The sequence below is a fragment of the Colobus angolensis genome, unplaced genomic scaffold (assembly GCF_000951035.1).
Source record: "Colobus angolensis palliatus isolate OR3802 unplaced genomic scaffold, Cang.pa_1.0 Scaffold253, whole genome shotgun sequence".
Taxonomy (NCBI): Eukaryota; Metazoa; Chordata; class Mammalia; order Primates; family Cercopithecidae; genus Colobus; species Colobus angolensis.
The window spans coordinates 3,899,939-3,914,489 of record NW_012115744.1 but is presented as its reverse complement, the minus strand read 5'-3'; the positions used below and the strand labels follow the sequence as shown (position 1 = coordinate 3,914,489).

The window sequence follows — 14,551 nt, the reverse complement described above, 5'->3', positions numbered from 1 at the left end:
CCCACCTCGGCCTCCCAAAGTGCTGGGATTACAGGCTTGAGCCACCGCGCCCGGCCTAAAATGATTTCTTTTTAACTTACAAAAGTGCACTTACTTAAAAACACTTACTGCTTGTGGAGGTGCAGTGAGTAAACCATGGCGTTCGTCAGTGTGACCTTTTGGAAAGCACTTTGTCAACTAGGCATCCAGCAACAACCTGGCCTACACTGTTACACTTGTAAGAATCTATGCTAGGGAAATGAGAAAAGATTTGTTCAGAGCAAGATGTCTTGTCTTATTTATTTACTCAAAACAACATCATTTATGATAACTCAAATAGAAATGTACCTAAGTGTTCAACATAGGGATAGAATTCATATACAGTTAATTGATATTATGTCAATCAGGGAATTTTAGTAATTTGGGAACAGTGCAAAAATATAGACAACTGAGGCTGGGCATGGTGACTCATGCCTGTAATCCCAGCACTTTGGGAGGCCGAGGCGGGTAGATCACCTGAGGTCAGGAGTTCAAGACCAACCTGATCAAGATGGTGAAACCCCCGTCTCTACTAAAAATACAAAAATTAGCTGTGCGTGGTGACATGCGCCTGTAGTCCCAGTTATCTGGGAGGCTGGGGCAGGAGAATTGCTTGAACCCGGGAGGCAGAGGTTGCAGTGAGCCAAGATCACACCACTGCACTCTAGCCTGGGCGACAGAGCAAGACTCCGTGTCAAAAATATATATATATGTGTGTGTGTGTATATTCATCTCTCTCTATATAGATATAGACGACTAAATTGTCTGCCAAATATGTACTCTATTACATAGCAAAATTTGATACTCAACATCCTGAAATATGATTTGTTTGAGCAATGGGACTATAGAAAAGCTGTTCTTCACTCTTCTATATACTTTTCTATACCTTCCTGATTATCTACAATGAGCAGATATTTCTTTTGTAATAGCTTTTAAAATAAAAAATACTTCAAAATACTTTAGAAATAATTAATTTTAATAAGAATGATGCAAATGAAGCATTGTATTCACTCCAATCCTGCCATCCTGACTAGTAAAACTGGTTTATTTTTGTATGCTAACCTCTAATATCAGACATACAATTTTATGTAAGTGTAATACAGCACCATGATACTTTGGTTTGCTGCTTTTCTCACTTAAGTCCACTGCTTGCTGTCATTTGCTCTGAGACGGTCTTTGTTCCCCAAGATTGGTGGAGTTGTGGGCCTCAACCTCTATACCTGCTCCAGCAGAAGACCCATCAACAGGCAGTGGCTAAGGAAACCCGTGATGGTCGAGTTTGGGGAGGAAGATGGCCCGGTAAGGAGAGCCTTTCTCGGTATCTCTGCTTCATTTAGGCTCTACTGGCTGATTTTTAATGTGTTTATTTTACCAAAGGCAAATTTTGCTTAACTTGTTTTCTTTGTGATGACAGGATAATAGGAGAAATAAAACAGCATTTGTATTGCTTCAGGATAAAGTGAATCTCCATCAGTTCACTGAACTTTCTGAAAACCCCCAGGAATCTCTACGGATAGAAATTGAATTTTCCAAACCTGTTACAAGGGCATTTCCTGTCATGTTGCTAGTAAGGTGTGTTGATGGTGACAGCTGCAATGAGAATGAAATTGGAGTAAGATATATTGTCCTTAAGAATGTTTTGTGGAAAAAAAATCAGTGAATTAAATTGTGTTTTTAAAGCAATAATAAAGCTTATTGTTTAAAGAAATTGTTATCTATTCTGCTGCTCAGACAGTAAGCTTCCTGACTTTGGTTTTTGAGTTTGGATTCCTGCTTGTTAACATTATTAGAGTGAGAAGCATTATAATTATTAGTGATAATGCATACAGTCTCATTTAGAAATCTAATTCTCTCAGCATAGGTCTGAGCTAGATTTTTTTTATTTTTCCGAAAGGAGAAAATGTGTTTAAATTTGTATATCTAAGGAAACTTGATAAAATAATTATTTTTCTCAGGGATGTTGAGTTCACGAGACTTGTATAGGCCCCAGTTAATAAATAAATTACCTGGGAAGGTAACTGACTATTGGGAAGGTAAGTGACTATTGAAAAGATAGTTTGAAATTCTACAGCAAAGGTGCTAATGGAAACCAACAGTCTGCAGAGTTCGTTGGAGGTCTGGATGGGCAGGGCCTCGATCACTTTCCTTCTCCGAGTCCCCGTGTGTTTAGTCTATGTGGCAAAGATGCTCACTGTTCCACTCCTCCTGGTTGGTTAGGTGGGCATCTCAACTAGATTAAAGGGTTCTCATGGACAAGGCTGTATCTTATGCAGGCGCTGTCCACACAACCCTTAGCACACAGTTTAATCTCTGCTTGTTGGCCTGACCCTCATTCTGCCAACTTAGCTAACCATTCGATGTCTAAAAGTGGCTATCTGCTTAGAGTTTGGATTTAAATTTATTTCTTTAAGTCACATGCAGAAAAAGTAAATCAGTTCTGAGGAATTTCTGAGTCTAACTACTAAGACTACTATTTAGCTTTGTCTTGCTATCTTTTATCTACAAACAGGTTACAGTAAAAAGTTAATACAAACATGCAAACATATGTGTGTGTGCTGCAGTGCCCCTCCCTAACCACGTGTAGCCAGTGCTGTTTGTCTTACTCCTACAGACTGTGCTGGCCATTCTTGTACTTGTTTGCTACTGAAGTGTTTGTTATTTGGTTTTCTGTTTGTTTGTTTTTGAGATGGAGTTTCATTCTTGTTGCCCAGGTGGAGTGCAATGGTGCAATCTCGGTTCACTGCAACCTCTGCCTCCCAAGCGATTCTCTAGCCTCAGCCTCCCGAGTAGTTGGGATTACAAGTGTGAACCACCACACCCAGTTGATTTTGCATTTTTAAGTAGAGATGGGGTTTCACCACGTTGGTCAGGCTGGTCTTGAACTCCCAACCTCAGGTGATCCGCCCACCTCGGCCTCCCAAAGTGCTGGGATTACAGGTGCGAGCCACTGCGCCCGGCCAAAGTGTTTATTTTTAATGAGGTGCAGGGTGAAAGTGTTATGTGGGAGTTTTTACTAAGAGACCAGGTGGCGTCTTGGAATTAAGCACATTGATCCTTTTTAGTCCCAGGCTACCTCCTTGCAGTGACAAGGATATTTTGCACAAATTGAGTAAACTCTTGATAGAAATTTGACTAAAATCTTTGAGAGAGAAGAAAAAAATTGAGAAATTCCTATTTTGTTTTTATCTCCTAGATTCTCTGAGAAACCTACTCCCTCTGATTTTCTTGTGAAGCAGATCTACCTCTGGGACGAGTCAATTGTGCAGATTTATATACCTGCTGCTTCTCAGAAAGGTCAGTGGGCAAGGCGCCTTCTTTTCCAATTCTGTTGACATGATTAAAACATCCCCTATAACCTTTGTATGTATAGTGGTATTTTTCTTTATTCATGACAAAAACATCAAAATCCTTTTTCTCTGCTTGCTTATAAACAAACTGCTCCACTGTGGATACCCCACATGGAAACTGCCCATGGTGAGCACTATCCTTGTGACGCAGTGGCTGCTGCTGCTCGCTGCCCTGCCCATCCCTCCCCAGCTGGTCTCTCGTGCCTCCTCCTGACCCTCAGGGCTCTATGTGTGCTCAGGCTGAGTCTTTGCCTGCAGCACCTTCCTGCCTTGCTTCCCTCAAACTAACCTCTGCTGAGCTTCCCTGACTGCAGAGTTGACCCAGGACTTCTGAGACGTCTCTGTATCTCACATTATCAGCAGGGCACAGGACCCCCTCTGAAGCAGTGTGGGGGCAGAGTGTGAAGTTTGGGGCTCACCCCTTCTCCATGTTCTGCCCCTGGTGGCTTAGGATTCTGAGCCTCCCCAGAAAAGCAAGAAACTGAAGCTCAGTGGGCTGAAGTGGCACCCACAGGCAACTCACCATACACGCGCTTTACACTGACTTCCACAGGCCCTGGCCCTGGAGAGGAGCTGGCTTCTGACTGTCAGTGAGTGGGTCAGACCCATTGTCTCTACATTTTTACTGGGATATAGTTATTTTCCTCTGAGAACCAGTATTTGTTTCTTTTAAAAATGAATCAAACTATATTGCTCACCAAATTCAAATTCTCAATGGTATTTTTTAATGTTGCCTTTAGTGTGTTCTTTTTCACAGTTTTTATTGTAATTTCAAGTTGATAGAAAATTAGAAAAATATGTACAACATATACCTATATCCTTTTCCTTGAGATTCACCATTTGTTGACTTCTGCCTCATTTGCCTTATCTGCATGTGTACAGGTGTGCACACGTGGGTGGGGGATGTTTTTGAGGGAGAGGACAAGCCATTGGAGAGAAAGTTGCAGGCCCTGTGACATACCACCCCTAAATACTTAAACATCTCATGAAAACAAGGTCATTCTCTACAAAACTCAGTACATTATCATAAGGAAAATAAATAAACGTTAATTCAAGAATATCTATTCCGTAATCCACAGTTAAATTTTTAAAATCCCCCCAAATGCCTTCTATAGCTCTTTATATTTTTTAATCAGAAGTAGGTCAAAGTTCATGAATGCATTTTGTTGCTGTGTTTTTATATAGTCCCTTTAAAAATCTACAACACCCTCCCAATTTTTACCTTTTTTTTTTCAGACTTTTTTTTATGAACTTAGGTTAGTTATTTTCTGAATGTTGTACATTCAGGAAATTGCCTGACTGTTTCCTCATGATTAAATTCAGCTCACAAATGATTGGCAGCGTATTCCATAGGCGATGGTGCTAAGTTTGGTAATTTGCTTGGGGAAGAACCTCCAATCTCTCCATTTTCCCCTTTGAGAGATGATAGTTGTGAGACCGTCTTAGTATCTTCTTCCCCTACAAACTGTCACCCCATGATTTTAAGGATCCATGGGTGATATAGGTACATAGAAGGCTACAAAATGGTGATTTGCTAATTCCACCATGAATTAGCTGGCATTCTTCAGTAAAGAAGAGCTTCTGTCTCTCTCTATCTTACTCTTGCTCTCTTGTCTCTATGGTGCATAGAGTTTCTTAAAAGTTCAAGGTGTTTAGTTCACCTCCATAGTTTTACTTTTTGATGCACAAATTATTCCAGTGGGAGCTCCTCCAAGATGCTACCTGAGGTTTTTTTGACATGACATCACGATTCTGAAGTGCTTCTTTACTTTCTGGGACACCAGGGTGTCCTGGCTTATCCTGTGTTTGGCCAGCCCTTCCTTGGAACTGGCCATGTCCTCAATGAGACTTGGTTCATTGATGGGAAACGAAATTAGAACACAAGAACTGCACATCACATTTGCTCGTTGCTATTGGGGCGTCATTGATTTAACAAGTGTGTGTGTGTGTGTGTGTGTGTTTGTGTGTGTGTGTAAAATGAGTTCCTGACAATGCCTTAATTCAAATCCAACACCCAGGATTCCTTCTTACTTTCTCCCATTGTGTGTTCAGATCCCCATTCTCCTACAGTGAGAATTCCAGTTGCCAAAACATGGGAACTTGAGAGCCAATTTCCAATGAGCAAAATTCACTTTGCTGTATCCTACAGTATACACAAAATCGTTTTAGAATTAAAGCACCTGTACCCTTAACAATCACAAACCTACCAGATAAAGTTCAATGTTTCTTTCTAGATTTTTTGGTTTAGTTTTGACTTTACATTCTTACATGATATATTACAGTAAGAGCACATAGTCAAAAGTTAGTCAAATTAATTATTTTGTCTGTGGGGTTTTGCTATACATCTTATATACAGCGAGGTTCACTTTTTTGCATGTACTTAATGCTAAGGCTTACTTTTATCCTTTTGTTTTGTTTTTGTTTTTGTTTTTGTTTTTGAGACAGTCTCACTCTTGTTGCCCAGGCTGGAGAGCAATGGCGCGACCTTGGCTCACTGCAACCTCCACCTCCCGAGTTCAAGCGATTCTTGTGCCTCAGCCTGCCGGGTAGCTGAGATTACAGGCATGCACCACCAGGCCCAGCTAATTTTTGTATTTTTAGTAGAGACAGAGTTTCACCATGTTGGTCAGGCTGGCCTTGAAATCCTGACCTCGGGTGATCCACCCTCTTTGGCCTCCCAAAGTGCTGGGATTACAGGCGTGAACCACAGTGCCCAGCCCCATTTTTTAACATTAATTTATGTTTTAAATTTGTGAGACATTTTTATTGTTCAAATGTCTAAAGCACATTTAAAGATGTATGTATTCAGAGCTAAATCTTTCAACAGCCTTATTCCTCTACCTTGTTCTCACCTAGTCCTTATAGGTAATTGTTTTCATTTGTTTCCTTTATTTTATTTTATTTCAGTAGTTTTGGGGGGACAGATGGTTTTTGGTTACATGAATAAGCTCCTTAGTGGTGATTTGTGAGATTTTGGTGCACGCATCACCTGAGCAGTGTACCCTGTACCCTATACGTAGTCTTTTATCTCTCACCCCCACATCCTTACCACTAAGTCCCCAAAGTCCTATTATATCATTCTGATGCCTTTGCATCCTCATAGCTTATCTCCCACTTACAAGTGAGAACATACAATATTTGGTTTTCCATTCCTGAGTTGCTTCACTTAGAATAATGGTCTCCAACTCCATCCAGGTTTCGGCAAATGCCATTGCTTTGTTCCTTCTTATGGCTGAGTAGTATTCCATGGTACACACATACCATATTTTCTTTATCCTCCTGTTGGTTGGTGGGCATTTAGGTTGGTCCTGTTGTACTAACTAGTTTACATTCCCACAAGCAGTGTAAAAGTGTTCCCTTTTCACCACATACACACCAACGTCTAGTATTTTTTGATTTTTAAAAATTATGGCCATTCTTGCAGGAGTAAGATGGTATCTCATTGTGGTTTTAATTTGCATTTCCCTATTACTTAGTGATGTAGCGTATTTTTTCACATATTTTTTAGCCATTTACATATCTTCTTTTGAGAACTGTCTGTTCGTGTCCTTGCCCACTTTTTGATGGGGTTATTTTTTCTTGCTGATTTGTTTGAATTCCTTGTGAATTCTGGGTATTAGTCCTTTGTCACATGCATAGTTTGCAGATCTTTTCTCCTACTCTGTTGGTTGTCTGCTTACTCTGCTGATTATTTCTTTTGCTTTGCGGAAGCTTTTTGGTTTAACTGGGTCCCATCTATTTATTTTTGTTTCCGTTGCATTTGCTTTTGGGTCTTGGTCATGAATTATTTGCTGAAGCCAATGTCTAGAAGAATTTTTCCGATGTTATCTTTTAGAATTTTTACAGCTTCAAGTCTTAGATTTATGTCTTTGATCCAGCTTGAGTTGATTTTTTACATAAAATGAGAGATGAGGATCCAGTTTTATTCTTCTACATGTGGCTAGCCAATTATCCCAGCACCATTTGTTGAACAGGGTGTCCTTTCCTCACTTTATGTTTTTGTTTGCTTTGTCAAAAATCAATTGGCTTTAGGTATTTGGCCTTATTTTTCGGTTCTCCATTCTGTTCCATTGGTCTACATGCCTATTTCTATGCCGCTGGCATGCTGTGTTGGTAACTATAGCCTTGTAGTATAGTTTGAAGTCTGGTAATGTGATGCCTCCAGATTTGTTCTTTTTGCTTAGTATTGCTTTGGCTATGTGATTCCATATGAATTTTAGGATTGTTTTGTCTAGTTCTGTGAAGAACGATGATTATAATTTTTTTTTTTTTTTTTTGAGACTGGAATTTCACTCTTGTTGCCCAGGCTGGAGTGCAATAGCACAATCTTGGCTCACCACAACCTCCACCTCCTGGGTTCAAGCGATTCTCTTGCCTCAGCCTCCCAAGTAGCTGGGATCACAGGCATGTGCCACCACACCTGGCTGATTTTGTATTTTTAGTAGAAACGGGGTTTCTCCATGTTTGTCAGGCTGGTCTTGAACTCCTGACCTCAGGTGGTCCACCTGCCTCGGCGTCCCAAAGTGCTGGGATTACAGGCTTGAGCCATTGCGCCCTGCCTCGATTATTGTAATTTTATGGGAATTGTTTTTCTGATGTTTCTTTTTGGGAAAATAAGCCCATGCATACCCACATTATTTCCCTTTATTTCTTACACTCATTTGCATTGTGCTTTTCTTAGTTAAATGACATATTTAGAAATCACTTCATATGTATTTATTCATCAATATCTTTTTTTTTAACTGCTGTGTGCTTCTCCATTGTATAGATGGACCATAGTTTATACAGCCAGTCTCCTATGTATTCGCATGGAAGACTTGTGCATATACTGTATTAAATGTAGTGGGAGGAGTGTATCTTCAAGTTTAATTCCTAGATAGGCTGTTCCTGGGTTGAACAGTAAATGCCTATGTGGTTTTGGTAAGTATTGTCACATTCACCTCCAGCAGTGTCTGACGCTGCCTGTTTTCCCACTTCTTTGCCAACAGGATGTATTTTCAAGGCTGTTGAGTTTTGCCAGTCATATAATTGAGAAATGTTCATTTTAATAGGCATTTTATATGAATTAAGTTGGGTATTTTTTAATATATTTAAAACCATTATCCAATTTTTTTCTGTGAATTGTTCATATATGCCCATTTTTGTATTGAGTTTGTTTTTTCTTGATATTTAAGAGCTCTTTATATGTTAGGCTATTTTTAAAATAATAATTTATCCACCATTTCTTGTAAGACTTAGATTTTGAGCCATAGTTCAAAATTTATTTCTTACTTTGAAATTATGAAAGAAGTCATTCATGTGTTCCTCAGTACTTGTGCAGTTTGTTTTTTCTCTTATATTTAGATATCTGGTTTGCTAATATTTATTATTATTTTTTATAGCATGAGGTGCCCATATTTTTACAAAGGGCTAATGTCTAGTTGTCCCAACACCATTTATTAAAAAGTCTTGGGGCAATTTTTAAATAAATAGAGTATTAAATACTTTTGCTTCTAAACATAAAAAGTAGGCTAAACTTAAAAAAAAAAAAATGATAGGCTAAAACTCCACGGGTAATTGTGCCATCTTTACCAGAATGGGTTCAGACTCTGGGTATACCAAAATTTCACAGGCTGGCTGATAAACTGGCAAGGAGCAGGAAGTGGGCTTGAATGGCAGCTAAAGAAACTGACTCAACCCTCTTCCATCCCCATTAGCGTCAGGGGGTGGGTGGCCTGTTCAGGGTGTCAGGGGGCACTTGGAACATAAGGGATGCTAGAAACACTGTTTTTCTTCCCAATTCTCTACCGTTCCTCAATCCATATCTGCATCCAGGAGCTTTGACTGGGTGGATTTAATCAAAATTTAAATGCTTCAAGGACAAGAAATGTCTAGAATTTGATGCTGTCTTTCAGTTCTTGCTCATCTCTACTCCTTGTCCCCACCTATCTGCCTACTTTCTCTGCATTTAAAATGGAGAATGCTTTTCTGCAAACCTCGGGTTGTATTTTTAATTTATGTTTTCTCTTTTTAGATGCCAATGTAGGCTATTTATCCTTATTGGATGCTGACTATGACAGAAAACCTCCAAACAAATATTTAGCGAAGGCAGTGAACTACACAGTACATTTCCAGTGGATCCGATGCCTGTTTTGGGACAAGAGAGAGTGGAAAGCTGAACATTTCTCTCCACAACCAGGAACTTCTCCTGAAAAAGTGAACTGCAGGTATAGACACATTTGAGAAAGAATCTGAGATTTTTAGTAAATGACTGCCTTGTCTTCTGCATTTGGCCCAACCCCCAGAGCCTTTCCTGAACCTTATCTGTAAGAAGCTGGAGCACCCTTGGTTTGTATAACTCTCCAGTCTATGTCAGTTCTCTTGTAGCCGGGTCGTGTGTCAGCCTTGGTTCTCCCACTCTGTGGGCTCCCAAGGAGCAGGGGCTGCTCTATAGACTGTCTTCGTGTTCTTCCTTCCCGTGGTGACTGTCATGCAGGAGGTGTTTAGTAAGTGATGAAGACGTGAGTCAGTGGATGAGTGATAGATGAACCCATCCGTTTTCTTATCACAGAAGCGCGGACATCCTTTGAGTACGCAGTTTGTAGTCAGGCAGGTGGGACCCTCAGCTCTCACCATGCCCCCATGTTGCCCTGAGAGTCCCTCATCTTCAGAGTACTCTCCACAGCCTGGTGGTGAAGGTGTGCTTTCTGAGGCAAGAAAAGTCTCTGCGCAAAGATGAACAGCCTCCTCAGGAATTTCTGGGTATATGAGTCATGTCACTAAATTAGAAATTATTTGTCATCTAGCTGTCTAACAATTCTATGAGAGACTCAGTTCATTCTTTTTTGTTGCCCTTACCTTTTCATTAGAAGAGAGATAAACAATTATTAGGCATATTTAGAAATAGAAATAGTCATTTGTAAATAAGCCATAAGACACTATATTTTGTGATTTCCTGCTAGGAGGCAAATGTATCCAGATCATAACATATCAGTGCAATTCATAGCTGCTTATTGATTTTCTTATGTTTTCTTATGTTGCACTCTTAAATTTATCTAATGCCATTTCTAGGAGTACATCCAAACTTATTGGTAATGGCCCAATATTTTGCTTCAATATTAAATTATTGATAAATGCATTAATGTAATCATTCATTCTACATTACATAACTACTCTCTGATAGGCACATTTTTGTGAGCCAAAGGTAGAAAAGCGAATAACAGGCCAGGCGTAGTGGCTCATGCCTGTAATCCCAGCACTTTGGGAGGCCAAGACGGGTGGATCACTTGAGGTTAGGAGTTTGAGACCAGCCTAGCCAACATAGCGAAACCCCATCTCTACTAAAAATATAAAATTAGATGGGCACACACCGGCAATCCCATTTACTTGGGAGGCTGAGGCACGAGAATTGCTTGAACCTGGGAGGCAGAGGTTGCAGTGAGCTGAAATCATGCCACTGCATTCCAGCCTGGGCAGCAGAGTGAGACTCCATCTCAAAAAAAAAACAAAAACAAAATCAATAACACATAGGACCTGCTCACAAGATAATGAGGGTGAGATAGACTGTACTTTTAAAAAAAGAGACATTGTTTACAGTGATTGTCAGGGTTGAATGTTTGTAATGCCAGGAACTGGTGCTTAGGCAGAGGAGTTGGCCAGAGCTTGACTAGTGGCACAGCTAGGCTGTGACGGGGACTCAAGAGCCTCAGGCTGCAGCCATGCTGTGGATGGCTGCCATGAAGACCGCCATCTGCTCTGAACTCTTGTGTCTCAGGACAGCCTCCATGGGAGCCATGTATCCCAACACACAGATGTGAAGAACTCTGGCACAAGAGAAGAGTCCTTCATTTCTGACTTAGGTTTCAGGTGAATCTTTTAAACTGGATCTTAGTCATAAAGTTATCATTATTGCACTCTTTCTTCCTTTTCACATTCCTTTAACCAACATGCCTTCGCACTGTCAACAGCTGCTCTCTCCGCACATTCTGTATCCTCATCCGCATTTCCCTCCTAGCTACGATCGCCTCGCGGCATTTGCTCTCCTAAGGAGAAAGCTGAAGGCCAGTTTTGAAGTGAGTGACATTTCCAAGTTACAGAGGTAAGTTCCATTTCCTACATAAAGACTTCATAGACTTTATTTGTTTTATGGTTCACTCAGGATGTCCACATATAATTCCAGGGGTGCTTGAAATCCATGTTACTTACTATCATTGTGTTTTTGAAATACGCGTGTTAGTGGATAATTATCTTTAAATATTCTTTATAATTGTCTTTAAATATTCTTATACTTGAATATATACATATATATTTTGTCTCTCTGTACTTAAATTCACTGATGAGAGATTCATAAACACAAGAAAGTCAACATACTTTTCATATTTTTAAGTTTAGTTTTAGTTCAGTGTGAATTTGGTCAATTATTATTGAGAGTTGATATCTACAGTGACAATACTGCCTAAAGGGCCTGTCCTGGTTTATGTTTACTGTCATAGCCTAATTATTAATAGCTCCCTCTTTCTCTCTCTGGAGTATCTCATTTTAGATAATAAATTTAAAATGTACACTATTTTTATAGCCACTTTTATATGAAATGGCTATATTTAGACTCAGATATGGGTAAAGTGAGTTTAAGCTGATATGGACAGGAGCCTTCCCTGTCTTATTTATCAGTGTCACCCTACATTTAATACAATGCTCAGAGTAAATATTTGCTGAATGAATAATTTTCTTCTCATTATATTCATGTAATAAGAAGCTCTACTTTATTATTTCATCAATCATATTACTTTATAGACTAGTTGATGGATCAGATAATTAGTAAATAAGACATTAATTGCTAATGCAGCAGATGCTGGATACAGAAAAGGTCACTGACCGTTCAGTGATCAGGGCTCAGAAGACAGCAGCCTCAACCGTGGTGTCTGCGGCATTGATATCGCTGGGGCTGGAGCAAACCATGGGAGAAACAGGCCTGGAAGGTGTCCAGGGAGAGGCAACACCTGAAGTTCTACAGGGACAGTAGCAAGTGGGATATCTGGCCAGAATCTTGCAGGTTTCAGAGTATTGTCCAGGTGGAAGGATGTGAGCACCCTGCAGAGCTCATGGGGCAGAGCTCTGAACAGGCTCTATCCTGGTGGGGAAAAAGAGGGCAGGTGAGAAACCAAGAACAGAGCCCAATCCTCAGATGAAATCAAACAGCAGAATGGCAGGGGATGGGGCGGGCAACATCCCCATGTGGCATAGACCCTGGTGCCCACCCTCTGAGATCCCATCAGAAATCTATGAGACTCCAGTTAGGTTAGAGTCCCAGCACAGCAGCTTGATATGAACATCATTCTACGGATCTGTGGGAGTTCAGTGATCTCTCCCCAGCCAATGTTGGTGCCTGGGAACAGGTAGGTGGAGGCTGCAGGTAGGGAACAAGCAGCAGCATCCACAGGGGCAGTGGGAGGCAGAGGCAGGGACTCCAAAACATCACCAAAATCTCATAGCCTTGTTCTGCTGGCAGGAGAGGGAGAGAGGAAGAAACATAATGCCACTTGTATGTTTCAAGAATTTTGTGTATTTATATTGCTTAACCTTTACAATAGCAGTGAGATTGGCATTGTTAGCCATAGTTCACAATGAAAGTTTCTCAGAGCCAGCATGGCACAGCCTCTTGGTACAGAGGCTGGTCCATTACAAGGTTTCTTTGACTCTGGAGTCCATGCTTGTGGGGTGCTGCTCGCTGGACCATGGGCCCGCTCCCTGCCTTCAAAGCGCTCCCAATTCAGCTTCCAGCAAGTGTAAAAACGTACCAATGAAGCCCAGCGGGGACTTTTGTGTATAAGGGGTTAGGGGTGGCAATCAGTCTTTTCCTATATGTCTATTTTCATGAGCAATTTTCTTTATATCTCTCCTTTCATTTATAGCCACCCAGAAAACTTGCTTCCCAGTATTTTTATTATGGGTTCTCTGATTCTTTATGGATTTTTGGTCACTAAAAGCAGACAAGTAGATCATCATGAAAAAAAGAAATTTGGTTACATCTTTCTGCAAGAAGCCCCCCTGCCGGGCCACCAGCTGTACGCAGTCGTCATTGACACCGGCTTCCGAGCTCCGGCCAGGTTGACCTCAAAGGTAGCTCCAGCATCTGGGGGTACTCTTTGATGGTGTCTAAGCAGTGTCAGCATCAGAAGTGAGGATTTGGTGATTTGGCTTCCCTGTCTGTTACCTGTCACAGCAGGCCCATCTCATTGCTGAGGCAAGGCTTGCCTGCCCTTTCCAGGGCCCTCCCTCTGCCTGCACGTCTGTCAGGGTGAAGAGCAGACCCCTTCACCTTCTGCAGCTGTTCCAGTCCCTTCTCCTTCTGTCTCCACTGTGGAAAGCAGCCCGGGGAGATCTGCTCTGTCTCTGAGTGGATCTTTGAGACTCTGAGAATGAGATGTACTATTCTGAGCTTGGGACAGAAAACCACAGTCCCAGAGAAGCTGGTGGAGGATGAAGGTGGGGTGGGAAGCAGGATGCAGTGGAGGAGGAGGAAATAGTCCAGCACTGGGCCCAGTGGAGCAGCGGTGCCACGGTGAGCTGTGGAGGTGAGGTCTGCAGGGGCAGAAATCCAGCCTGGGCAGAGCCATGTGCAATTCGAACTGCATGTGACACAAATCCCTCAAAGAGAGGGAGGCTCCCTCTGCCCTTGGAATTCGCACTCCCATTTCCTGAGGGAACCATGGTTACTTTATGGAATTCATAGGATTGGGATGTGAATGAGAAAGAGTTAGATGGGAGGATGAATGAGATGGGGTGCCACAGTGTAGTAGGATAGATGGGGACACAACACATTTTTAAAGCTTATGTGGTCCTTACTCACCATAAACCCTTCGTCTACCAACTGTATATTTAAATTGTCTATCACATAAACGTACATGTATATGTTCACAAGCAATGCATACACGTAAGAATGTTCTTAACCTAGCAAAGGAAGATTTAGTGATGAAGCTTTAGATGATTTCTAAGGGATGTCTGCTGTCAGCACTGCAATCTATCATTGTGCTAGAAATCCTGGTAAAAACAATAAAGCAAGAAATAAAACAGGAATATAAGGTTCCAAAAGGGAGAAAGAGATGGTTTTTTTTTTTTTTTTTTTTGAGACGGAGTCTCGCTCTGTCACCCAGGCTGGAGTGCAGTGGCCGGATCTCGATGGCCCACAGCGTGTCAGAGATGCCTGG

The 14,551-nt window shown here is 41.2% G+C and overlaps 1 protein-coding gene across 1 annotated transcript in view; it reads left to right on the top strand.

Annotated features, from left to right (window-relative positions):
- The window catches only part of PKD1L1 (polycystic kidney disease 1 like 1), a 182,873-nt gene that overhangs the window by 101,528 nt on the left and 66,794 nt on the right, over positions 1-14,551 (top strand). The window contains 6 exon segments of the mRNA XM_011946807.1: positions 1,207-1,317; positions 1,433-1,590; positions 3,212-3,312; positions 9,379-9,571; positions 11,359-11,442; positions 13,256-13,463. Coding sequence (XP_011802197.1) covers positions 1,207-1,317; positions 1,433-1,590; positions 3,212-3,312; positions 9,379-9,571; positions 11,359-11,442; positions 13,256-13,463 — 855 coding nt within the window.